This window comes from Stegostoma tigrinum, unplaced genomic scaffold, assembly GCF_030684315.1.
Source record: "Stegostoma tigrinum isolate sSteTig4 unplaced genomic scaffold, sSteTig4.hap1 scaffold_204, whole genome shotgun sequence".
Lineage (NCBI taxonomy): Eukaryota > Metazoa > Chordata > Chondrichthyes > Orectolobiformes > Stegostomatidae > Stegostoma > Stegostoma tigrinum.
Window position 1 is genome coordinate 268,309 of NW_026728142.1, and position 27,241 is coordinate 295,549.

The 27,241-nt window shown below is 43.2% G+C and overlaps 1 protein-coding gene across 1 annotated transcript in view; it reads left to right on the plus strand.

The window, feature by feature from the left end:
• Nucleotides 1-27,241, plus strand: part of LOC125467360 (complement C4-A-like) — a gene marked incomplete at its 3' end in the record, with an annotated part of 173,948 nt that overhangs the window by 5,271 nt on the left and 141,436 nt on the right. The window contains exons 3-4 of the mRNA XM_059643735.1: nt 6,578-6,758; nt 25,124-25,194. Coding sequence (XP_059499718.1) covers nt 6,578-6,758; nt 25,124-25,194 — 252 coding nt within the window. The remainder of the gene's footprint in view (nt 1-6,577; nt 6,759-25,123; nt 25,195-27,241) is intronic.

A 27,241-nucleotide genomic window follows, 5' to 3' on the forward strand; every position in this document is an offset into this window, starting at 1 on the left:
CTAAAAGCTTGATTAAAAAAAAAGTAGGTTTTAATCAATGTTGCAAAGTAGAAAAAGAAGATGGAGGGGTGAAGGCAAGATATCCAACAGAGATGGATCCTTACCAGTGTAATTTAGACCTTTAATGGTGACAGCATGCCAAATTTTGAAGGGCCCAGGCCCGAAACATCAGCTTTTGTGCTCCTAAGATGCTGCCCGACATGCTGCGTTCATCCAGCTCAACACTTTGTTTTCCTAAAATATTATTCACTCTAATAGTGTAGATAAACATAAGATCAGACAAGACAAATATCTATCTGATGCATCCTAAGCATTCATGTCTGTTAACCTTCAATTCCACCTACTCTCTGGTTCCATTTTCTCTATAACATTTTGAGGAATTTAGTTGTGTCCTCTTTTCTGAAGGCAGAATCAACACAATATGTTCCATTCTTCTGCAATTTCTTTGATCCCATTATAATTCCCCTGACTTCTAACTGCAGATGTCTTGGATTTGTCTTCATTAGTCATTTTTTTCAACTGTACATATTTATTGAAGCATTTAGGGTCATTTATCATACAGTCTGTAATTTTACATTCAACCTTTTTAATCGCTGGATTTCAAAATGGCTCCAATCCTCACACATGATGCTGTTTTTAGCCAATCTAATGCTATCCTTATTTCCTGCTGACACCAGAATTGTGGGGCAACAAGCTAATGTGCATTTTTGGAAGCGTGCTTGCACATGTCATTCTCATTGTGTCATTTAAAAATTCTGCTGTGAGCATGTGCACAGAACAACGAAACATTGAAATGGTATTTGGAGAGCTGGGAAGGTGGGTCAGACACTTGTTAAAAGAGTCTCCAATTTGTCCTTGCCAATTATCGGCTTTTAGCCTAATATTTCATTTTATTAGATTCAGTCTGGTGGATTTGGATTCAAATATTTCACACTTTATCTTAACAACGTGTTCCATCATATTACAGACGGTCTTCACTCAGGAACCCACACACAAGTCTGTATATTTTCTCATTATGCACTTTATGAAGTTCAGAAAAGCGCATGCTCCAGTTGTTTCCTCAATGCATTGTTTAAAAAAGAACCATCACATGCCCAGTGTACAGAAAAATCCACCTCCATAATTCAATCACTCGTTTGGTTTGTCCAATCTACATGCGATAAAAGCCACCCATGATTATAGTTATGGTGTACAATTAATTTCAGCTGTAATGTCTTCCATTATGGTCATCCTGTTATGGGAAAGACATAGTTACACTAGAAAGTGAGCGAAGAAGATTTACAAGGATGTTGCCAGGACTGGCAGGCCTGAGTTACAGTGATAACACAGTGTGGAGCTGGAGGAACACAGCAGTCCAGGCAGCATCAGAGGAGCAGGAAAGCTGACATTTCTAGTCGGGACCATTCTTTAGAAATCCCAACTGGATACATTAGCTTTTCTGCTACTCTGATGGTGCCTGGTCTGCTGTGTTCCTCCAACTCTACACTGCGCTATCTCAGACTCCAGCATCAGAAGGTCTTACTATCTAGAATGAGTTACAGGGAGATGTTGGTAAGGATAAGACTTTACTCCTTGGAATATAGTAGAGTAAGAGGTGGCCTATTGAGGCGCATAAGATTGTGAGGGGCGTACATGGGATGAATGCATATAGTCTTTTTCCCAGGATGGGGAATTGGAAACTAGATGGCATAGGTTTAAGGTGAGAGGTAAAAATTTAAGAAGGACTGAAGGGTAACTTCTTCATGCAGAGAGTTGTGCATATATGGATTGGGCTGCCAGAGAAAGTAGTTGAGGCAGGTGCAATAGCAACATTTGAAAAAGAACATTTGGATAGGTACATGGATGGGGAGGATTGAGAGGGATATGGATCAAAGGCAGCCAGTTGGAACTAGTTGAGTGGGCACCATATTCAGCATGGGCTAGTTTGGGCCAGAGGGCCTGTTTCTATGCCATATTACTCTATGACTGTATTATATCACCACTATTATTTCAAGGCCAATTTCCAACAACATTTTCAGCCACTTGGTGTTGCATATGTTGGTGCATACAAATTTCATATTATGATCTTTGGAAACAAAAATTTTCCACAACGTATATTGTACTCATCCATGAACCCAAGTATCTTTACTTTTTTTGTCTGTTTCTAAATAATGAATATCCTCTGAGTTGATCCTTGGTCAACCATCAGTCATATCTCTATAGTCTCAAGTGTATAACACCTATTATATCTGTTGGTACTGGTGCCTGATGTACATTATTACAAATTATCAAAATATTAAGACAAAGTATTTTTAATTTTGGCATTTTCTTTTCATTTTACATGTAGGTCCAACCTTCCTATTGTTTTATTCCACATTGCAATTTTGCTTCTTCTATTTATCTTTTGTTTCTATTTTTCTTTCTACCTTAGCAAGTTTGCAGATGACACCAACATTGGTGGAGTAGCAGATAGTGAAGGGGGCTGTTGGAGGGTGCAGCAGAATATAGATAGACTGGAGAGTTGGGCGGAGAAATGGCAGATGGAGTTCAATCCAGGCAAATGTGAGGTGATGCATTTTGGAAGATCCAATTCAAGAGCGAACTATACGGTAAATGGAAAAGCCCTGGGGAAAATTGATGAACAGAGAGATCTGAGAGTTCAGGTCCACTGTAACCTGAAGATGGCAACGCAGGTCGATAGAGTGGTCAGGGAGGTATACGGCATGCTTTCATTCATCAGACAGGGTATTGAGTACAAGAGTTGGCAGGACATGTTACAATTGTATAGGACTTTGGTTCGACCACATTTGGAATACTGCATACAGTTCTGCTAGCCGCATTGCCAAAAGGATGTGGATGCTTTGGAGATGGTGCAGAGGAGGTTCACCAGGATGTTACCTTGTATGGATGGCACTAGCTATGAGGAGAGGTTGAGTAGATTAGGATTATTTGCATTAGAAATACGGAGTTTGAGGGGGGTCCTGATTGAGGTCTAGAAAATCATGAGAGGTATAGACAGGGTGGATAGCAAGAAGCTTTTCCCCAGAGTAGAGGACTCAATTACTAGGGGTAACGATTTCAAGATGACAGGGGAAAGTTCAAGGGAGATATGCATGCAAAGTTCATTTTGCAGAGGGTGGTATGTGCCTGGAACGTGTTGCAAGCGGAGGTGGTAGAGGTGGGCACGGTAGCGTCATTTAAGATGTGTTTAGATGGTACCTGAATGGGCAGGGAGCAGAGGGATACAGAGCCTTGGAAAATTGGTGACAGGCTTAGATAGAGGATCTGGATTTGCACTGGCTTTCCAAAGCCCAGCAACTCTTGTATAAACACTCTTGAAAAGCCTTGGCAAACTCCACACCAACCCCTTTGAACCCCACCTCCCTCAAGATCACTGGTCTCTGTCTTGCCCAGTTGTAACTGACCACCTTGTGCCAGTTTCATCTTTCCAATGTCTCTAGAACCTTATTCCCTCATCTTCTACAGAATTTCTGTACCACGTATTTATCTGGTTTATACTTCTAATTTTAATCTTGCTACCAGTGGCACTGGAAGTAATCCTGAGATTATTGCAATTGAGGTCTTTCCTTCTAATTTATGTCCTAGCTCTCTATATATTTCTCTAGGACTTATTCACCCTCATCCTTCACAATGTCCTGCTGCTGCTCTGAAACATGCAATCGAGGGGGAGCCATGTTATCCTGGAGTCTCTTTTCTGGCCACTAAACATGGAGATGATGTTTCCCATCTGCTCTGATTAGACCCAGCATCCCTTTGGACCAGATGTCAATCGATGAAACACCAGACCCAAAACTTAACCCGACATTTCTGTACTCCAAACTAAGTATCACGCATGCACCACAGCCAACGTCCCCTCGATCACACCAGAATGTATTCCGACGCCTTTGACACCAACCACCCTCTACATATTAAAAGTCTTTCTTTTCACTTTCCCTCTAATCCTCTGCCACTTACCTTGAATTTATGACTCTTGGTTTTTGAACTCTCTGTCAAGGAAAACGTGTTGCTTCTGTGTCTACCTCATACAAAATTGTATACCTCAGTTACATCATCCCTCAGGTACCTTTGTTTGAAGGAAGAAAACAACTTCAGCCCTTCCTATCTCACCTCATGGCTGCAATTTTCCATCCATAACACCATTTTCTGCACTGTCTCCAGATCAATTATATCCTTCCTGTCGTGTGGTGACCAGAACCTCACATAATACTCCAGTTGTGCCGTCACCAGTATCTTGTACAGATTCATCATTATATTCTTTGGTATTCCATACCTCTGCCAGAGAAGCAGGGCACTTCATATGGCTTCTTTGTAATCGTATCTCCCCGTACCGACGCTTTTGGGGCCTGTGTACTTGCACACCAAGATCTCTCACTTCATGAACCCCTCGTTGTATATTCCGATTTATTGTTTATTCACTTTTACTGTTTGAGTTCCCTAACTGCATTACCACACATTTATCAGCATTGAACTCCATTTGCCACTTTCCTACCCACTCCACCAACTCAATAATATCAGTTTGGTGCTTACACTTATCCTCTACACTATTCATTAAGTGGACAATTTTTGTGTCTTCTGCAAATTTTCAAACTGTGACTTGAGGGAATAAGGTTCGAGGTACATTGGCCTGGACCCTTGAAGGGTCGAGGCCCGAAACATCAGCTTTTGTGCTCCTGAGATGCCGCTTGGCCTGCTGTGTTCATCCAGCTCGACACCTTGTTATCTTGGATTCTCCAGCGTCTGCAGTTCCTATTATCCAAGATGGTCAGTTACAGCTGGGCAAGACAGAGACCAGTGATCTTGGAGGACATGGTGTTCGAAGGGGTCGGTGTGGGATTTGCTAATGCTTTTCAAGAATGTTTATGCAAGAGTTGCCTGGTTGTGGAAAGCTAAGCAAGGAGGCAGTAGAGGTAGAAAGAGGAATAGAAACAAGTCTAAATCCTTAATATATATAAAAACACAAACAGCAGGGTTCGCAACACACAGTCCTGTGGAACAGAATTTGAAACAGCCATCAACCAACGACCCTTTGTTTCCTGTTGTTACTCAATTTTGGATCCAATTCAACACATTACCATTTATCCCCTTGGCATTTGCTTTTTTAACCAGTCTGCCATGTGGCAAATTGTGAAAAGCCTTACTAGAATTCACGAAGTCACCATCCACTGCACTATCGTTATTGATCCTCCTTGTCACCTCATCAAATAATTCAATCAAATTTGTCAAGCATTATGTTCCTTTAAAAACCATGTTGACTATTCCTGACTAGTCTATGTCTTAACAGTAAATCTGGTCTCTCAGGATTGATTCCAACAATTTGTTTACCATGGAGGTAAAACAAACTACAATATGATCTTCAGAGCATTCGATATATCCTCCCGTGTTTCCTTTGACAGCCGAGGATACTATTTATTTATCTTTCGACCTTCAAATAGTAGTTTGTACAAGTACTTCAGTTCTGAGTATGCTGAATTTAGTGAATATTTCATGCTCACCCTTAAGTGGAATATAATCATCAATGTCTCCTTTATGACCAGAAATATAAAAGTGAAGAACACGTTTGGGTGACTCAGTGTTTCTATGACTCCATGAATAAATCGAAAAATGGCTCAATGATTGAACGTTTACAGAATAGTTCCTTGCTTTCTACTGCTATATTTCGACAGACATTTAATTTGCAACACACGTGACTTTCTCAAATCTTTTCCTTTACTCAGTCGTGAACAAGCTCTACAGCATCCCCCTGCTTTGCGACTACATACTGAATGATACATATCATGAAATTTAAAAAAGAAAGAATCGCTGTAAATACTCAGCAACTTATGAAAGATGTAGTGGCAAAGAAGATCATTTTCACATTTTTAGCCACCCTTGAAAAAAAATGGAGAAACTGACAAATGATTGTTTTTTTCAACAAGGACAGATAATAAATAAAATGGTCTAATTGGCCGGAAAAGAAAGAAATTGATGTAAATATGGTTTTCACCCTTAAGTCAATAGTAAAAGGAAGCCATTTTTCACTTTTAAACAATTTGGAAAAATGGGATAGTGTAGGGGGAGGGGCTTAGATTAGTTCGCAGGTCGGCGCAACATCGAGGGCCGAAGGTGCTGTTCTGGGTTCTGTAAAATATTGGTATTTTATCTTGAGGCTGGTTGGTTTGTCGAGCTGTTTTATGGTTCCACAGACGTTTCATTACCGTGCTGGATAACACACCGACGCTGCCCTGAGAATGTTACCGAGCATGGCAATGAAACGCGGAACAAAACAGCTCGGCGAGCCAACTAACCTCAACACCCACAAACTGAGCTACAGACCTACTCCAAAACCTTCGATATTGTAATTTTTCTGATGACATTAACATCAGGGGTTCTGTACTACTATTTCAAACAGACGATTTGGTCTTTGAGGTAAAATATCAGGAGGATGGAATGAACGTGAATATTTTGTAACAGAAGGGAAAAATGAGGAAAAAAATTCTGTCTTTCAACAAAACGTACCGGAGAAACTCAAGCAGAACTGGCAACAATTGCGGGATATAAAACAGACTTAGCATGCCTAAACCTCTGTTCTCACTTATAGGTTTCCCAAAAGAAGGTTAAGGAGCTTTACCTTTGGCGACGTCGGCAAAAATATATTTACTTGGCCGCTGAGAGTAAGGAAATTCTCAAACAGCGAAGGATGGTGCCTGTCAAACTGTCCAACAGAAAGGGTTACGTTTTCATTCAGACTGACCAGCCAGTTTACACCCCCGGCCAAATCGGTGAGTCCCACAGTGCGTCACTTTGTGGGGTGGGGGATGGTTAACTATAGACAAGCACAAGTACAACAGCAGTTAATATAACAAAAGCAACAAGAGATCTAGTATTTCTTGACATTGAACTTAAAACTTAAAACTATGTGTATGCAAATATTAGTTCATATCTTTTTTGGTGCGCGTGTGTGCATTTGTGTTTCTATTGCCATAATCGGGGCACTGATTGCTACATGAGTCTGTTTGTTTGCAAACATGCTTCGATCTGCACATGTATAGGCTGAGCATCTATTTATCGTGCAGGAGCTGGCTTTTGTGTTTACATTAACGTTTCGCTAAGTTTGCCCATCTTTGTGAATGTGACTGCGTTAATAATATTTGCGTACCTCTGTATGCTTTTCGGTGTCTATATGTAGATGTGCTCCTATGCCTGGCTGAGTGAATGCATCATGCTGTGTTTTTGTGAACGGTCGTGTGAGTAATTGTGTGGAAGGTTCTCTAAGAGTATTTCGTGACTGGGTGTGCACCTGGGAAAAAAAAGACCGTCTGATTTGATGTGTAGTTTAAAATGCGTATCAAAGTTACGATTTTTACAGGTTTTTGTGCCCAGATATTGTTGCGTCTGTGACTCTTCGCCTGTGTGCAAAAATGTGTTTGTATTGAAAAACTCCGGGTGTTTATGTTCAGAAATGTAAATATGAGTGTTTGCCTGTCAATTGGTGAATTATCACAGAGTTTCCGGGAATTCCCTCCCTAATGGTATTGTGGGTCAACCCACAGCCGGAAGACTATAGCTGTTCGAGAAGTCAGCTCACCACCACATCTAGGGATGGGCAAGATACACTGGCCGACCAGCGACACCCACATCCCACAAATGAATCAAAGAAGACATGGTTTAGGTTCAACCAAGGTTACTTATCTCATTAAAACTTTGGTTTAGGTGTGGATAAAATACATAGAACATTACAGCACAGTACAGGCCCTTCGGCCCTCGATGTTGTGCTGATCTGTCATACCGATCTCAAGCCCATCTAACCTACACTATTCCATATGCTTGTCTAATGATGACTTAAATGTACCTAAAGTTGGCGAATCTACTACCATTGCCGGCAAAGCGTTCCATTCCCTTACTACTCTCTGAGTAAAGAAACTACCTCTGACATCTGTCCTATATCTTTCACCCCTCAATTTAAAGCTATGCCCCCTCGTGCTCGCCGTCACCATCCCAGGGAAAAGGCTCTCCCTATCCACGCTATCTAACCCTCTGATTATTTTATATGTTTCAATTAAGTCACCTCTCAACCTTCTTCTCTCTAATGAAAACAGCCTCAAGTCCCTCAGACTTTCCTCGTAAGACCTTCCCTCCATACCAGGCAACATCCTAGTAAATCTCCTCTGCACCCTTTCCAAAGCTTCCACGTCCTTCTTATAATGCAATGACCAGAACTGTACGCAATACTCCAAGTGCGGCCGCACCAGAGTTTTGTACAGCTTCACCATAACCTCTTGGTTCCGGAACTCGATCCCACTATTAATAAAAGCTAAAACACTGTATGCCTTCTTAACAGCCCTGTCAACCTGGGTGGCAATTTTCAAGGATCTGTGTATATGGACACCGAAAATACTTTAAAATGAGACTGTACTCGTCATTAATACAACGTTGGATCCATTTTAAAACCAGGAGCCATTACCCCTCTCTCCAGAACCCCAGAAGGTAAGTATAAAGAAAGACGAGTAACAAAAAGGGGAAGAAAAGCAAGTGGATGGCCTGGGGTAGCTGTGCCGATGCTGCCATCTCTCCTCCATACTGCCGGGTTCTGCTCTCTTGAATGTGCGATTAAAAGCATCTGTCCGTTACGTTGAAGACTTTATCGACGCCGCCTCGTGCTCCCACGAGGAGCTCGAACAGTTTATCCACTTCACCAACACCTTCCATTGCAATCTTAAGTTCACCTGGACTATCCCTAATACCTCCCTCACCTTCCTGGACCCCTCTGTCTCCATCTCGGGCAACCACCTAGAAACCGATAACATTTCAAGCCCACCGACTCCCACAGCTACCTAGAATACACCACCTCCCACCCACCTTTCTGCAAAAATTCCATCCCCTATTCCCAATCCCTTCGCCTCCGCCGCATCTGCTCCCAGGATGAGGCATTCCACTCCCGTACATCTCAGATGTCCTCGTTTTTCAAGGACCGTAACTGCAGCACCCCCCCCCCCAACCCTGGCAGTGCTGAGAACGCCCTCGACCGTGTCTCCCACATTTTCCCCCAACTCATCCCTCACACCTCCTCCCCACAATAACCACCAAAAGAGAATCCCCCTTGTCCTCACATACCACCCCACCAACCTCCTGATCCAACACATCATCCTCCGACACCTCTGCCATCTGCAATCTGACCCCACCACCAAGACATTTTTCCCTCCCCACCCTTATCTGCTTTCCGCAGGGATCACTCTATCCGTAACACCCTTGTCCGCTCCACACTCCCCTCCAGCCCCACTATACCCAACACTTTTCCCTTCGACCACAGGAAATGCTACACCTGCACCCACACCACCTCCCTCTCCCCCTTCCCAGGCCACAAGAACACTTCCCACATCAGGCAGATGTTCACTTGCACATCTGCTAATGTCATATACTGCATCTGCTGTGGCTTCCTCTACACAGGGAAACCAAGCAGAGGCTTGGGGACAGCTTTGCAATCGGTGTGCAATAAACAACTGCACCTCCCAGTCGCGAACCATTTCCTCCCATTCCTCAGACGACATGTCCATCCTGGGCCTCCTGCAGTGCCACAACGATGCCACCTGAAGGTTGCGGGAACAGCAACTCATATTTCACTTGGGAACACTGCAGCCCAATGGTATCAATGTGGATTTCACAAGCTTCAAAACCTCTGCTCCCCCTACTGCATCCTAAAACCAGCCCAGCTCGTCCTCGCCTCCCTAACCTGTCCTTCCTCCCTCCTATCCCCTCCTCCCACTTCGAGCTGCACCCCCATTTCCTACCTACTAACCTCATCCTGTGCCCCTTGACCTGTCCATCCTCCCTGGACTAACCTATCTCCTCCCCAACTCCTCACCTTTACTGGCTCCATCCCCGCCTCTTTGACCCGTCTGTCTCCTCTTCACCTATCTTCTCCGCTATCCATCTTCAATCCACCTCCCTGCCTCCCTATTTATTTCAGAACCCTCTTCCGCTCCCTCATTTCTGATGAAGGATCTAGGCCTGAAACGTCAGCTTTCCTACTCCTCAGGTGCTGCTTGGCCTGCTGTGTTCATCCAGCTCTATACCTTGTTATCTCTGTAAATGTGTACGTTTTCAACAATATACTGCTTTATTGTTATTTGTTTCTTCTGATATTCCTTGCACCTTATTTATCTCTCTTCCAGTATTGCCCTCTGCTTTACAGAATCCCACAAAATTTAGTTTTGCCCGTGCCCAATTGTACCACCAAACTGCATTGCAGCTAATTTAACCCAGTTTAGTTCACACTTAATCTGTCCAGTTGTGCTGTTACCGTCTTCTCCAAAATGGGTCACGATGACTTAGGAATTAGAAAATCTCCCCATACGCTGTCTTTCCGATTATGCTTAGTCTGCTTCCTCATTCTATTTCCAATAAAATGAGCAACTGAAGAGTATAGTGATAGATTTTTTTTAAAACATACTTTAAAAAAAGCTGACAGCACTCCAGGTAAAGGAATTGTTAGGCCCAGATGGGATGCATCTTTTACATTGGTGAGGGAGCTAAGGGGGAAAATCACGGAGCCGTTGACAGAAATTTCCCAGGCTTCTCTGACACAGGAATAGTCCTGGGGGGCAGGCAAACTGCAAATCCAACACTGTTATTTAAGAAAGGTACAAAGCATAACCAAAGAAACTACAACTTGACATTAGTACTGGGAAAAGTGATGGAGGCCAAAATATAGAATAAGATAAACAGACACTTAGTGACAAATAAATTAATACTAAACAGTCAACATAGTTTTTTCAAAGGCTGGTTAGGTCTGACAAATTTAATTGAGTTTTTCGACAAAGTGACACAGGCAGCAGATGATGGTAGTGCTGTGCGTGTTGTGCATTTGGAATTTCAGAAAACATTTGATACAGTCCCACATGGTAAGTTATTTAATAAGTTAAACAAGTTCGAAATGTTTGGGATTGTTGCCTCCTTGGCAGCATGGAATAGGAAGTTGGCTAAAGGATAAGAGTCAGACGGTGGGCATGGATGGACAGTTCTCAGATTAGAGATGAGTTGAAAGTAGTGTTACCCAAGAATTAGTGCTGCAACCCTTGCCTTTTCTGATGTATATAAGTGACTTGGAGATGAATGTTGAGGGCAAAATCTCCAAATATGCAGATGATACAAAGCAAGGGAGAATAGTGAATTGTGAGGATGATGCTGAGTGCCTTCAGAGGGACATTGACAAATTGGCCAAATGGGCAGATGCCTGGCAGATGAAATTCATTGAAATGTGAGGAAATGCAGTTTGGTAGAAGAAACACAGAGGGATAATAGAGGCTTCATGGTAGAACCTTGAGAGTATAGGGGCAGACAGACCTCATGGTTCACATATATGATTCTCTGAAGTTGGCCAGGAAAGTTGAAATAGTTTTTAAAAGACTTAGAGGATCTTTGGATTTATATATAGAGGCACAGAGTATAAAAACAAGGTGGTCATGCTACACCTCTACAGGTCATTGGCCAGACCACATTTTGGAGTTTTATGTTCAGTTCTGTCCATATTATTTAATGAAGGATTTTAAAGCCTTGGAGAGAGTTCAAAGGAGATTTATTAGAATGATACCAGGAATGAATCATTTTAGGTACAACGAAGATTAGAGAGGTTGGGCTTGTTCTGTTTGAAGCAGAGAAGATTAAGAGGTGTTCTTAATGAGATGTTACAAAATTATGTACCATTTTGAAAGTGTAAACAAAGATATTCTAGTTGCTCCAGATAGCTTTCCATCCATTGACTCTATCTATACTTCCAACTGCCTTGGGAAAGCAACCAACATAATCGAAGACACCCTCCCACCCCAGTCATACTTTGTTCTACTCTCTTCTGTCAGGCAGAAGATGTAAAGGCTTAAATGTGTGTATTGAAAGATTCAAGAACAGCTTCTTCTCCCTGCTATCAGACTTCTGAATGGATCTCTCAAAATGTTAAGTCTGATCTGTCTCTCTCTCTTTTTCTGTGGATGTAACACTGTATTCTGCACATTGCTGTACCAGCCTGATGCACTTTTTATGGTAAAATCTGCCTGTAAGGAATGCAAAACCACACTTTTCACCGTACCTTGGTACATGTGACAATGATAAATCAATCTATATTTAGGCGTCACATCGTCAAGATTGTCAGCAAAAGAACTAGGAGAAATGAGGAATGAATCTGCGAACTTTTCAAAATGTTTGGCTTTATTTCATCTTATATGTTGACTACATAGTAGCAAGTTGAGATTTCTGCAGCAACAGCTTCAATCATATTTTCTATATACTTTACTTGATCCTCCTCGAAACCAGAAAATAATGGGTCAGTACCTTCTGTTAATCTATTTCATGACATCTTCTTGGGACATAGGTTTGTACAAGCCATTCCCCACACCCTTACCACAAGATTCGGGCAACAGTCTATTCATCACATACTCCTTTCGTTTACAAACTGATTTCTTTTGTTTTTACCATACCTGCAAGTTAATTGGCCTGTGCTTTCAATCTCCGGTTGAGTCGTAGAGACAGAGTCATACAGCATGGAAACAGAACCTTTGATCCAACTTGTCCATGGCACTGAGTTTCCCAAACTGATTCAGTCCCATTTGCCTGTATTTTGTCCATATCCCTCGAAACCTTTCCATTTATGTACCATCCAAATATCTTTCAGATGTTGCAATTGTACCTGTTTCTACCACTTCCTCTGGCAGCTTATTCCATACATACACTACCATCTGTGTGGAAGAGGTTGCCCCCTCAGGTCACTTTCAAATCTTTCCCCTTCCACCTCCTGTTTCGGACTCCCTCACCTTTGGAAAAAAGATCTTGACTATACCCTTTATCTATGCCTCTCATGATTTAAAACCTCTAAAGGTGTCCTCCAATGCTGCAGCACTGGAGATGCAAAATAAATTGTGGACTCTGGGGACACAGATTTTTATCTGTTTAAATTTTGATTATCATTAATAAGTTTTTGGTTCCATCCCAATTGTGCTATTCTGTGCAGTTGAGTCAGGAATGAAACCATTCATGTACCTTGGCAGACGTACTGAAAGAAACAAACACTCTTGTCAGTTTTTGGAAGAGAATACTGACTGTTTTTTGGAGAGTTGAATACATGTAAAAAAATTTTGTATTGCCTTCCTATTTTGTCTTATCTTCTTGGTGTGAGGATCAGACATTTCTTCCTATTTTAAATCTATTAGCATGATGTCCCTAACTTTACAGCCTCTGATGTATTAATGTTCAAGTATTTGTAAATCAGAACTGAGCTACTGCTATCAATGGTAGCACTCCTTCCATGTGTGGTAATCTAGGAGAGGGAGAGCTGATGAATTTTCGACATGAAACAGTACGTTCCTGACAACTGTTCCTATCTTTGGCGCAGACTTGGAGGGCTTTATTGTGGCAAATAAATATATTGATTATCATTCATTCAAATTGAATTAAAGTGAAACACAAAAAGATAGAAAGTAGGTGCAAGTTTAGGCCATTTGGCCCCTCGAGCCTGCACCACCATTCAATAGAACCATGGCTGATCATTGCAGACTCAGGATCTCATTAGCAGCAAGAACCACATCTAGCTCCCTCTTGGAATATATTTAATGAAGTGGCCCCAACATTATCATGTGGGAGAGAATTCCACAGGCTCACAAATCTTGAGCGAAGAAATTCTTCCTCCTCTCAGTACTGAACGGCTTACCCCTTATTCTTAGGCAGTGACCCATTGTTCTGACCTTCCCCCAACATCAGGAACATTCTTCCTGCATCTAGCCTGTCCAGTCCCATCAGGATTTTATATATTTCTATGAGATCCCTCCTCATTCTTTTAAATTCTAGCAAGTACAAGCCCAGTCGATCCAGTCTTTTCTCATCTGTCAGTCCTGCCACCCCAGAAATCAGTCTGGTGAACCTTTGCTGGACACACTCAAGTGTCCTTCCTCAGCCTAGGAGACCAGAACCGTATACAATACTCAAGGTGTGGCCTCACTAAGGCCCTGTGTAACTGCACAGGGAGATTGGGATGTTTAGGTCCATTGTACCCTGAGGGTTGCAAGGCAAGTCAATAGAGTGGTAAAGAAGGCATATGGTATGCTTTCATTCATTGGACAGGGTATTGAGTACAAGAGTTGGCAGGCCGTGTTACAGTTGACTTGATTCAACCACATTTGGAATACTACGTACTGACGTGGTTGCTGCATTACCAAAAGGATGTGGATGCTTTGGAGAGGGTGGACAGGAGATTCACCAGGATGTTGCCTTGTATAGAGGGCACTGGCTATTAAGAGAGGTTGTATAGATTAGGATTATTTATATTAGAAAGGCAGGGGTTGAGGAGCGATCTGATTGAGGTCTACAAAATCGTGAGAGATATAGACAGGGTGGATAGCAAGAAGCTTTTTCCCCAGAGTAGGGGACTCAATTACTAGGGGTCACGATTTCAAGGTGAGAGGGGAAAAGTTCAAGGGAGATATGGGCAGAGAGTTCTTTACGCAGAGGCTGATGGATGCCTGGAACACGTTGCCAGCATAGGTGGTAGAGGCGGGCACAATAACATCATTTAAGATGTATCTAGACAGATACATGAAAGATCAGAGAGCAGAGGGACGTAGGCCCTTGGAAAATAGGTGACAGGTTTAGATAGAAGATCCGAATCGGCGCAGACTTGGAGGGCCAAAGGGCTCATTCCTGTGCTGAAATTTTCTTTGTTCTCGCTCTTTGCAGCAAGACATCCTTGCACCAATACTCAAATCCTCTTTCTACGAAGGCCAGCATGGCATTAGCTTTCCTCACTGCCTGCTGTACTTGCATATCAACTTTTCAGCAACTGTTTCACCATAACATTCCAGGTCTTGTTGCACCTCACCTTTTCCCAAACTGCTGCCATTCAAATAATAACCTTCCTTCCTGTTTTTGCAACCAAAGTGGATAACCTCGCATTTATACATATTATGTTGCATTGACCTACTCAGCCAATGTGTCCTGGTAATCTTCAGCCTCTTAGCATCCTCCTCCCAGCCCACACTGGCAACCATCTTAGTGTCTGAAATCTGCAAATTTGGAACTATTGCATTCAATTCCTTCATCGAAATCATTTATGTGCACGGTGACTAGCTGGGGTCCCAGGACCGAAGCCTGCACTACCCCACTCCTCATCACCTATCACTCTGAAAGGGACCCATTTATTATCTTGGCTTCCTGTCAGCCAACTAGTTCTCTCTCCATCTCAATACATTATCTCTGATACTATGAGCTTTAATTTTGCTTACTAATCTCACGTGTGGAACCTTGTTCATTCTATTGGTCACATCACATTTCAACATCTTACCAAAATTCCAGAAGATTTGTCAAGCATGATTTTTCTTTAGTGAATCCATGCTGACTAGGACCAATTCTGTCACTGCTTTCCAAATGCTCAGTTAAAAGATCCTTAATGAATGATTCCAGCATTTTCCTCAAATGCCTATGTCAGGCTAACTGGCCTATAATTCCCATTTTCTTTGTCGGTCCTTTTGTGAAGTGTGAAATTACATTAGCTACCATCCAGTCTATTGAACATCCTCAAGAGTCTTTAGAATGCTGGAAAATGATCATTAATGCACCTGCTTTTTCGAAGGCAACTTTAAGTACTCCTGGATACAGGGCATCAAGCCCTGGGGATCCTGTCAATTTCCCACCATTTCTTGATAAATAAGGATTTCCTTATTAGTTCCACTTTCATGCTTGACCGTCTGTCTCCTAACATTTTGTAATATTATTATACTCCTTTGTGAAGACAGATCCAAAGTATTTGTTCAACCAGTCTACAATCTCTTTGTTGGACAAAGAGATCATGTGACGCCAGGTTATGGCCCCACAGATTTATTTGAAAACAATAGCTCTCATAGTTCTCAGAGATAATGGGAACTGCAGATGCTGGACAATCCAAGATCACAAAGTGTGGAGCTGGATGAACGCAGCAGGCCAAACAGCATCTCAGGAGCACAATGGCTGACGTTTCGGGCCTAGACCCTTCATCAGAAAATGGGGAGGGGAGAGAATTCTGAAATAAATGGGGAGAGAGGGGGAGGCAGACTGAAGATGGATAGAGGAGAAGATAGGTGAGAGGAGAGTATGGGTGGGGAGGCAGGGAGGGGATAGGTCAGTCTGGGGAGGACGGACAGGCCAAGGTGGCGGGATGAAGTTGGTAGGTAGGAAATGGAGGTGCGGCTTGAGGTGGGAGGAGGGGATAGGTGAGAGGAAGAACAGTTAAGGCAGGCTGGGACGAGCTGGGCTGGTTTTGGGATGCAGTGGGGGGAGGGGAGATTTTGAAGCTGGTGAAATCCACATTGATCCCATTGGGCTGCAGGGTTCCCAAGCAGAAAATGTGTTGTTGTTCCTGCAACCTACAGGTGGCAAAATTATGGCACTGCAGGAGGCCCAGGATGAACATGTCGTCTAAAGAATGGGAGGGGGAGTTGAAATGATTTGCGACTGGGAGGTGCAGTTGTTTATTGTGAACCGAGCGGAGGTGTTCTGCATAGCGGCCCCCAAGTCACTGCTTTGTTTCCCCAATGTAGAGGAAGGCACACCATGTACAGCGGATGCAGTATACCACATTGGCGGATGTGCAGGTGAACACCTGCTTGATGTGGAAAGTCATCTTGGGGCTTGGGATAGGGGTGAGGGAGGTGGTGTGGGGGCAAGTGGTTGCAGGGAAAGTGCCGGGTGTGGTGGGGTTGGAGGGGAGTGTGGAGCGGACAAGGGAGTTGTGGAGAGTGTGGTCTCTCCGGAAGGCAGACAAGGGTGGGGTGGGAAAAATGTCTTTGGTGGTGGGGCCAGATTGTAGATGGCGGAAGTGTCGGAGAATGATGCATTTTATCCGGAGGTTAATAGGGTGGTATGTGAGGACTCGGGGGATTCTCTTGGGGCGGTTATTGCAAGGGGGGGGTGTGAGGGATGAGGTGTGGGAGACACGGTCAAGGATGTTCTCGTCCACTGTGGGGGGGACGTTGCGGCCCTTGAAGAACGAGGACATCTGGGATGTGCAGGAGTAGAGTGTCTCATCCTGGGTGCAGATGCGGCAGAGGCGAAGGAATTGGGAATAGGGGATGGAATTTTTGCAGGATGGTGGGTGGGAGGAGGTGTATTCCAGATAGCTGTGGGAGTCAGTGGGCTTGAAATGGACATCATTTTGTAGGTGGTTCCTGAGATGGAGACAGAAAGGTCCAGGAAGGTAAGGGATGTGTTGGAGATGGTCCAGGTGAACTTGAGGTTGGGGTGGGAGGTGTTGGTGAAATGGATGAGCTGTTCGAGCTCCTCTTGGGAGCTTGAGGCTGCGCCAATACAGTCATCAATGTAACGGAGGAAGAGGTGGGGTTTGCGGCCAGTGTAGGTACGAAAGAGGGACTGTTCCACATAACCTACAAAGAGGCAGGCATAGCTTGGGCCCATGGACTCCTTCCAATCCACTTAAAATCTGATCCATGGCACACTGGAAAAACACAGGTACCGATGTGGTTCTGAATGGAAGTCACTTGTATTTGAATAGTCCTTTGTGTTACAATTGTCAAGTATTTCAGTGACTCAGGATCTGGATTCACCTGGAGGTAGGCTTTACCAAGGTCAATTTTACTAAAAAGCTGACTTACAGCCAGTCCAGCAAATAGGTCATTGATTGAAAATAGTGCTCAGCACACAGTACCAGCTGAATCGGGTATTGTCAGAGCTCCAAAGACTAGTGTTTTCAAATAAGCCTGTTGGACTATAACCTGGTATCGTGTGATTTTTGGCCTTGTCCATCCTAGCCCAACACTGGCACCTCCACATCGTCTTTTTGTTGATTATGCATTCACCTGATTCTAACTCTCAGAGACCTACATTTATCTTCACCAGTCTTTTTCTCTTCTTGTATCTATCGAAGTTTTTGTGCTCAGTTTTCACGTTTTCCGCAAGCTTACTTTCATATTTTATTTTCCCTTTCCGAGTTAAACCCTTTGCCCTCCATTGCTGAAATTTAAATTTCTTCCAGCCCTCAGGTTTACTGCCTCTTTTGGCCAATTTAGATGCTTTCTCTTTGGCTTTAGTTCAGTTCTTGATTTTCCTTGTTAGCGCTGGTTGAGCTGCCTTCCTGTTTTACTGTTATGCCAGAAAGGGATGTACAATTGTTGAAGTTCATCCACATGTTCTTTAAATATCTGCCGTTGCCTATCCACTGTCCACCCTTTAAGAATCCTTGCCCAGCTTATCCCAGCCAATGCACGCCTCATACCATCAAAGTTAGCTTCCTTTAAGTTCACCACCCTAGCTTAGGTTTCATTGTCATTCTCCATCTTAGTGAAAAATTCTAAAATTTTATGGTCACTTTCTTCTCCATATGATCTCGTACCATAATGTTGATAACTAATCCTCTCTCTTTACATAATACCCAGTTTGGGAATGGCTGGCTCTCATTGGTTCCTTGATATATTGGTCAAGGAAACCATCCTTTGTACATAGCAGGAAATCCTTCTCCATCATATCGCTATCAGTTTGGTTAGTCCAATCAATATGTAAAGTGAAATCAGACATAATAACTGCATGTACCTCTAACTTCCTGTTTGATACAGATGCCAGCATCACAGCTACTATTTGGTGGTATGTACACAACTCCCACTAATATCTTTTTCCCTTTGGTATTCTGCAGCTCCACCCATACAGATTCCATTGTTCAGACTAATGTCCTCCCTTACGAATAAGAACGAAGAAAATTTCAGCACAGGAATAGGCCCTTCGGCCCACCAAGGCTGCGCCGATCCAGATCCTCTATCTAAACCTGTCACATATTTTCCAAGGATCTGTATCCATCTGCTCCCTGCCCATTCATGTACCTGTCTAGATACATCTTAAATGATGCTATCGTGCCTGCCTCTACCACCTCTGCTGGCAACTCATTCCAGGCATCCACCACCCTCTGCCTAAAGAACTTTCCACGCATATCTCCCTTAAACTTTTCCCCTCTCACAGTGAAATCATGACCCCTAGTAATTAAGTCCCCCACTCTGGGGAGGGGGGCGGTGGCGGGGGGGAAGGAAGCTTCTTGCTATCCACCCTGTCTATACCTCTCATGATTTTGTAGACCCTCAATCAGGTGCCCCCTCAACCTCCGCCTTTCTAATGTAAATAATTCTAATCTACTCAACCAGTCTTCATAGCTAGCGCTCTCCATACCAGGTAACTTCCTGATGAACCTCCTCTGCACCCTTTCCAAAGCATCCACATCCTTTTGGTAATGTGGTGACCAGAACTGCACACAGTACTCCAAATGTGGCCGAACCAAAGTCCTATACGACTGCAACATGACCTGCCAACTCTTGTACTCGATACCCCGCCCAATGAAGGAAAGCATGCCATATGCCTTTTTGACCACCCTATTGACCTGCGTTGTCACCTTCAGGGAACAATGGACCTGAACACCCAGATCTCTCTGTTCATCAATTTTCCCTAGGACTTTTCCATTTACTGTATAGTTCGCCCTTGAATGTGATCTTCCAAAATGCATTACCTCGCATTTGCCTGGATTGAACTCCATCTGCCATTTATCTGCCCAACTCTCCAGTCTATCCATATTCTGCTGTAATCTCTGACAGTCCCCTTCACTATCAGCTACTCCACCAATCTTAGTGTCATCAGCAAACTTGCTGATCAGACCTCCTACACCTTCCTCCAGATCATTTACATATATCACAAACAACAGTGGTCCCAGCACAGATCCCTGTGGAACACCACTGGTCACAGGTCTCCAATTTGAGAAACTCCCTTCTACTACTACCCTCTGTCTCCTGTTGCCTAGCCAGTTTTTTATCCATCTAGCTAGCACACCCTGGACCCCATGTGACTTCACTTTCTCCATCAGCCTGCCATGGGGATCCTTATTAAATGTCTTACTGAGGTCCATGTATATGACACCTACAGCCTTTCCCTCATCAATCAACTTTGTCACGTCCTCAAAGAATTCTATTAAGTTGGTAAGACATGACATTCCCTGCACAAAACCATGCTGCCTCTCACTGATATTCCCATTTGGAAGAAAATGGGCTTAGATCCTATCCCTCAGTATCTTCTGCAGTAGCTTCCCTACCACTGACGTCAGGCTCACCGATCGATAATTACCTGGATTATCCTTGCTGCCCTTCTTAAACAAAGGGACAACATTAGCAAGTCTCCAGTCCTCTGGGACCTCACCTGTGTCTAAGGACGCTGCAAAGATACCTGTTAAGGCCCCGGCTATTTCCTCTCTTGCTTCCCTCAAAAACCTGGGATAGATCCCATCCGAACTTGGGGACTTGTCCACCTTTATGTCTTTTAGGATACTTAACACATCCTCCTTCCTTATGTCAACTTGACCTAGAGTAAGACCTAATCTCAACATCCGTCATGTCCCTCTCCTTGGTGAATACCGATGTAAAGTACTTGTTAAAAATGTTACCCATTTTCTCTGAATCAGCACATAACTTTCATTCTTTGTCCTTCAGTGGGCCAATCCTTTCTCTAGTTACCCTCTTACTGTTTATATATGAATAAAAGGCTTTGCGATTTTCCTTAACCATGTTTGCTAGCAATATCTCATGTCCTGTCTTAGCCCTCTTAATTCCTCGTTTCAGATTCGCTCTACATTCCCGATACTCTTGCAAAGCTTCATCTGTCTTCAGTCGCCTAGACCTCATGTATGCTTCCTTTTTTCTCTTGGCTAGTCTCACAATTTCACCTGTCATCCATGGTTCCCTAATCTTGTCTTTTCTATTCCTTATTTTCACAGGAACATGTGTCTCCTGCACGCTAATCAACCTCTCCTTAAAAGCCTCCCAAATATCAAATGAGGATTTACCTTCAAACAGTTTCTCCCAATCTACACTCCTCAGATCCTGCTGAATCTTGGTATCGTCGGCCTTCCCCCAGTTTCGTACTCTTCCTTTAGGACCACTTCTATCCTTGTGCATGAGTATTGTAAAACTTGTGGAATTGTGGTCGCCATTTCCAAAGTAGTCCCCTACTGTAATATCAACCACCTGGTCGGGTTCATTCCCCAGCACCAGGTCCAGTATGGCCCCTTCCCGAGTTGGACTACATACATACTGCTCTAGAAAACCCTCCTGGACACACCTTACAAATTCTGCTCCATCTTGACCCCTAACACTGAGTGAATCCCAGTCAATGTTGGGAAAATTAAAATCTCCCATCACCACCACCCTGTTTCTCCTACATCTTTCCATTATCTGTTTACATATTTGTACCTCTATCCCACGCTCGCTGTTGGGAGGCCTGTAGTACAGCCCCAACATTGTTACTGCATCCTTTCTATTTCTCAGTTCTACCCATATTGCCTCACTGCTTGAGTCCTCCACGGGGCCCTCCTTCAGTGTGGCTGTGATATCGTCTTTGTCCATTACTGCAACTCCTCCACCCCTTTTACCTCCCTCTCTATCCCACCTGAAGAATCGATATCCTGGGACTAGTTGCCAATCATGCGCTTCCCTCAACCAAGTCTCAGTAATAGCAATAACATCATACCTCCAGGTACCGATCCAAGCCCTAAGCTCATCTGCCTTATCTGCTACACTTCTCGCATTAAAACAGATGCACCTCAGACCACCTGGCCCTTTGTGTTCACCATCTGCTCCCCGACTACTATTCCCTTTAGTCACACTGACTCCATTATCTAGTTCCCTACAGGCTTTCATTTCTACCTCTTTTCTGTCCAATATTTGGTTCCCATCACCGTGCCACATTAGTTTAAACCCTCCCCTACAGCATTAGCAAAAGCATCCCCAAGGACATTGGTTCCAGTCCGGCTCAGGTGCAGACCCTCCAATTTGTAATCATCCCACCTTCCCCAGAACCGGTTCCAATGTCCCAAAAATCTGAACCCCTCCCTCTGACACCGTCACTCAAGCCACGCATTCATCCTAGTTATTCTTTCATTTCTGCACTGACTAGCACGTGGGACTGGTAGCAGTCCTGAGATTACTACCTTTAGAGGTCCTACTTTTTAACTTGGCTCCTAACTCCCTAAATTCTGCTTGTAGGACCTCATAAGATGTTGAATAGGCTGGGCATTTTTCCCTGGAACATTGAATGCTGAGGAGTGACCTAAAAGAGATTTAGGAAATCATGAGGGCCATGGATAGGGTATGTGGCCAAGGGCTTTTCCCTCAGGCTAGGGAGTCCAAAACTAGAGGCCATAGGTTTAAGGTGAGACGGGTAAGATTTAAAAAGGATTGAGAGGGTAACTTTTCCATGCAGAGGATGGTGCGTGTATGGAATGAGCTGCTAGAAGAAGTGGTGGAGGTGGGTACAACCACAACATTTAAAAGGCATCTGGATGGGAATATGAATAGGAGGATTTGGATGGCTACCGATCAATTGCTGGAAAATGGGATGAGGTCAGAATGAGATGACTAGTCGGCATGGATGAGTTGGACCAAAGGATCTGTTTCTGTGCTGTATGACTCTATGATGCTATAAAACACAGCCATGGCAAACTCCGATACATTTGGCCTTGTCAGAACTATACATGTTTCAATTAGCCCCCTGAAATTCTTCTGTTTATTTCTCTTTTTGTGATGCATTGCCTCGAGTTTAGAAGTTGCTGGAAAATCTCAGCATCTGTAAAGAGAAATCAGAGTTAATGTTTTGGGTCTGGTAACTGTTCTGAGGGAGGGTCACTGGACCTGAAACATTGATTTCTTTTCACAGAGTTAATGTTTCTGTGTTTCAGGTCGAGTGACCTCCCTCAGAACGGTTACCAGACCCAAAACATTAACTCTGATTTCTATTCACAGATGTCGCCAGACTTGCTGAGCTTTTACAGCAACTTCTGTTTATGTTTCTGATTTACAGCATCCACAGTTCTTTCAGTTTTTATCCAGTGAATTCATGCCTGATTGACTGATATTCTTTGCATATGATAAACTTGACATAACTGGAACTAACATAGCAAACATTCACCGCACTCCTGCTATCACGCAAGTGTATTATTTTTGTGAATGCAATTCACATTCCACACTGCTTGTTGCACATGAATGCTGGTTTTTGGTGATACGTTTGCAAGGAAACTAAAATCCCTTTTGAAAATCAATAATTTCTAGCCGATCTATCACTGTCTGTTCCGTTTGACGGTGGATGATCTCAACATATCAACCATGCAATATATGCACTCACTCAACTTGTCTAAATTGTCTTGAAACCTCTTCACTTCACCACCTCCTCAACAATCACAATTGGTGACTAGGCTGGTACAGTGGTCAGTGCTGATATCTCAGTGTCAGCGACCTGGGTTTAAATCCAGCCTCAGGCAACTACCTGTATGGTATTTGCACATTCTCCCTATGTCTGCGTGTTTCCTCTGGATAATCTGATTTCCTCCCCCAGTCCAAAGATATGCAGGTTAAGTAAATTGGCCATGCATAATTGCCCATGGTGCCAGGCGTGCCTGGGTTAGATGGGTTAGCCATGGGAAATGCAAGGTTACAAGGATGGGGTAAGGGATGGGTCTGTGTGGGATGTTCTTCAGAGGATCAGTGTAGGCTTGAATGGCCCCATAGCCTGATTCTGCACTGCAGGGATTTTTAAAAAAATCACCTTAGTTCTGTTTTATCCCCTTTCATGGGGTTCAGAAGTATCATATTTTATTCACTCAATCGAAACTTTAGTATATATTGAGAGCAGGTGGTATCAATAACTGAACCCTACTATAATTGTCACCTCCAACGCTAAAAAGTAGATCTGTTTACTTTTGCTCACGGCTTCTTATCCATGAACCAGTTCTGAATGCAGACTCGTATGTTTTACCATTGTAATGAAACATTATCAAAAATGTCTGCAAAAAATGAGATAACACAGCATTTGCTGGTCCTGACCTATCTACTATTATGTTCTAAATAAAGCACACTCCAGGGGGCTTATTGTCACATGTCATATTCATAAAACCATTTTAATCTGTAAAATTCCAGTGACATTTTCTAAGCTTCATGTCATCACATCTGTCAAAATAGTGTTGACCAATTCCCTTTGACTGGTGCTAGGCTAAAGGATGCGTAAATCTTTGCTTTATTCCTCTCTCATTTGTTGGCAGTGGGATTATATTTTCCACCCGACAATCTGCTGAGATTGTTACAAAATATGCAGAATGGCAGATGACCTAAAAAAGAAACTCAGCAATCTACATGACCAAATCCTTAAAATGGATTGTAGATTGTGAGATTATGGAGATTTAGTTTCTTCCCAGTAATTTGTCCAGCATGTATACTTTGTGTGTGTGTGTGTGTGTGTGTGTGTGTGTGTGTCCCCACAACTGCGTGCATGCATGCTGGCTTCAGAGTTTTTTTTTTAATTAGATTCCCTGAGTGGAAACAGGCCCTTCGGCCCAACAAGTCCACACCACCCCTTGCAGCATCCCACCCAGACCCATCCCCCTATAACCCACACACCCATGTACACTACGGGTAATTTAGCATGGCCAATCCACCTAGCCTGCACATCTTTGGACTGTGGGACAAAAGTGGAGTACCAGGAAGAAACCCACACAGACACAGGGAGAATGTGCAAATCCACACAGACACTTAGCTGAGGCTGGAATTGAACCCGGGCCCCTGGTGCTGTGAGGCTGCAGTGCTAACCACTGAGCCACTGTGCTGCCGTGTTTTAATATGTCTGCGCATTTGTTATGTAGTCATGCCTGTGTCTGTCTGATTTTCTAGATGTGCATTTGTGTGTTTTAAGCATCTGTATATTTGTGTGCACATCAGTCCGATGGCTTTGTGTTTATGTGTTCACATATGTGTCTCTGCTTGGTGCCTGAGGATTTTGTACGTGTGTGTATTTAGCTCTGTGTTCCTCAGTGTATTTCTGCAATTGAGTGTGCACATTTGCCAAAGCTAATGCTGGCTAAAGACAGGAGGGTAAAACAATATGCATAAAAAACAAAAGAATGGTTACACAAAGCTGATCTGTGATGACCAAAGGCCATTTAAATGCCATATTTGATACTGTTGCAGTGCCAATTATGATGTAATTTTGATGGGAATTTGGGGAATAGTTCGGAATTCTTTTATATAGAATCAAATTTAAAAACATATCCAGTTGTTACTGAATAAACAGAAATGAATTCATTTATCTTTCATCTATTAATTTGCAGTGATGTACAGAATTTTTACGCTGGATCACTACATGAGGCCAGTAAATGATAAAATAAGGGTTTCTATATACGTAAGTAAATTATCTCTTTGGAGATGGGGGAAGAAAATACTGTGGATGCTGGAAATAAGGAATGGAAACCAAAATTGCTGAAAAATCTCAGCAAGTCTGGCAGCATTTATGGAGAGAAAGCAGATTTTAATGTTTGTGTTCTAGTGACTCTCCTTCAGAACTGATTTTACTCAGAAAAGGTTGGTATATATGCTGAAGATGGGATGGGGAGGTGGGGAAACGATAGGTGGAGATGGAGCCGAAAGAGAGAAAATCAATTGGATGGGCAAAAAGGAATGGGTAAAGGTCAGTCTCGGATAATAAATAACTACGAATGGGGACCATCAGTGGCTGAACAAGTTTTGTGGTAGCAAACACGGGGTCTAGTGTGTGCACAAATTAGTAGAAATCCCCAAGAACTCCCTGGGAAGCTAAGGAAGTGATTGCTCGGAAAAAAAAATGCCTGAGCTTTAAAATTGTTCAGCTGAATATTGAGCCCAGAAAATTGCAGTGGTTCTAGGCAGAAAATGAGGTGCAGTTTTTCCAGCTTGCGCTGAGCTTCTCTAGATCATTGCAGCGAGCCTGAGGCAGAGACGTTGGTGAACCTCTTCCTTGCTACAGTCAGTTCCAAAGAAGGCTGATTGGATTTGAAATGTTTAACTGCCTTCTCTGCAGAGATGCTGCCATACCTACTAAGATTTTCCAGCAATTTCTATTTTTGTTTACAAATTCAGAGGAAAGATTTTCAGAGTTCTAGGTAATGCCAGCACCTACATAGAACATTGAACATAAAATGTTACAGCGCAGTACAGGCCCTTTGGCCCTTGATTTTGTGTCGACCTGTGAAACCAATCTGAAGCCCATCTAACCTACACTGTTCCATTATCATCCATGTGTTTATCCAATGGCCATGTAAATGCCGTTAAAGTTGGCGACTCTACTGCTGTTGTAGGCAGGACATTCCAAGCCCATACTACTCTCTGAGTAAAAAACCTACCTCGTGATATCTGTCCTAGATCTATCACCCCTCAATTTAAAGCTATGTCACCTCGTGCTAGCCATTACCATCCAAGGAGACAGGCTCTCACCGTCTACTCTATCTAATCCTCTGATCATCTTGTATGTCTCTATTAAGTCACCTCTTAACCTTCTTCTCTCAAACGAAAACAATCTTCCAAAGTGAATCACCTCACACTTTTCCGCATTAACCTCCATTTGCCACCTCTCAGTCCATCTCTGCAGCTTGTCTATGTCCCTCTGTAACCTGCAACATCCTTCTGCACAACTCCACTGACTTTAGTATCATCTGCAAATTTACTAACCAATCCTTCAACCACCACGCTCTGTCTTCTTGCAGCTAGCCAATTTCTGATCCAAACCGCTCAATCATCCTCCATCCCATGCCTCTGTATTTTCTGCAATAGCCTACCACGGGGAACCTTATCAAACGCTTTACTGAAATCCATATACACCACTTCAACTGCTTTACCCTCATCCATCTGGTTAGTTGTTTGAATATTGTGTGAGAGTCCATTCCTGGGGACCACAATAGGCAGCTTTCGGTAGTTTTCAAAATAGAATGTTTTGAGCAGGATCTATTCATTTGTATCTTGAGTATTTTCTGTATGCATTTTGTAGAGTCACAGAGATATACGGCATGGACCTTCGGTCCAACTTGTCTATGCTGAACAGATATTCTAAAAAAGCCTGCACCCCTCAATCCTTTAAATCCTTACTTTAAAAAAATTCATCAAGTTAATGAGACACAATGTCCCACACACGAAGCCATGTTGACCATTCTGAATCAGTCTGCACCTTTACAAATACTTGTAAATCCTGTCTGAGAGGATTCCCTCCAACATTTTGCCCACCACCGATGTCAGCCTCACTAGTGGCTTTTCCTTACTACCTATCTTAAATAGTTGCACTACGTTAGCCAAACTCCAGTCTTCAGCACCTTACTTGTGGCTATTGATAGAAGTACCTCAGCAAGAGGCCCAGCAATCACTTCCTTAGCTCCCCATGGAGTTCATCACTACTACTGATAAGGCCCTGGAGATTTATCTAC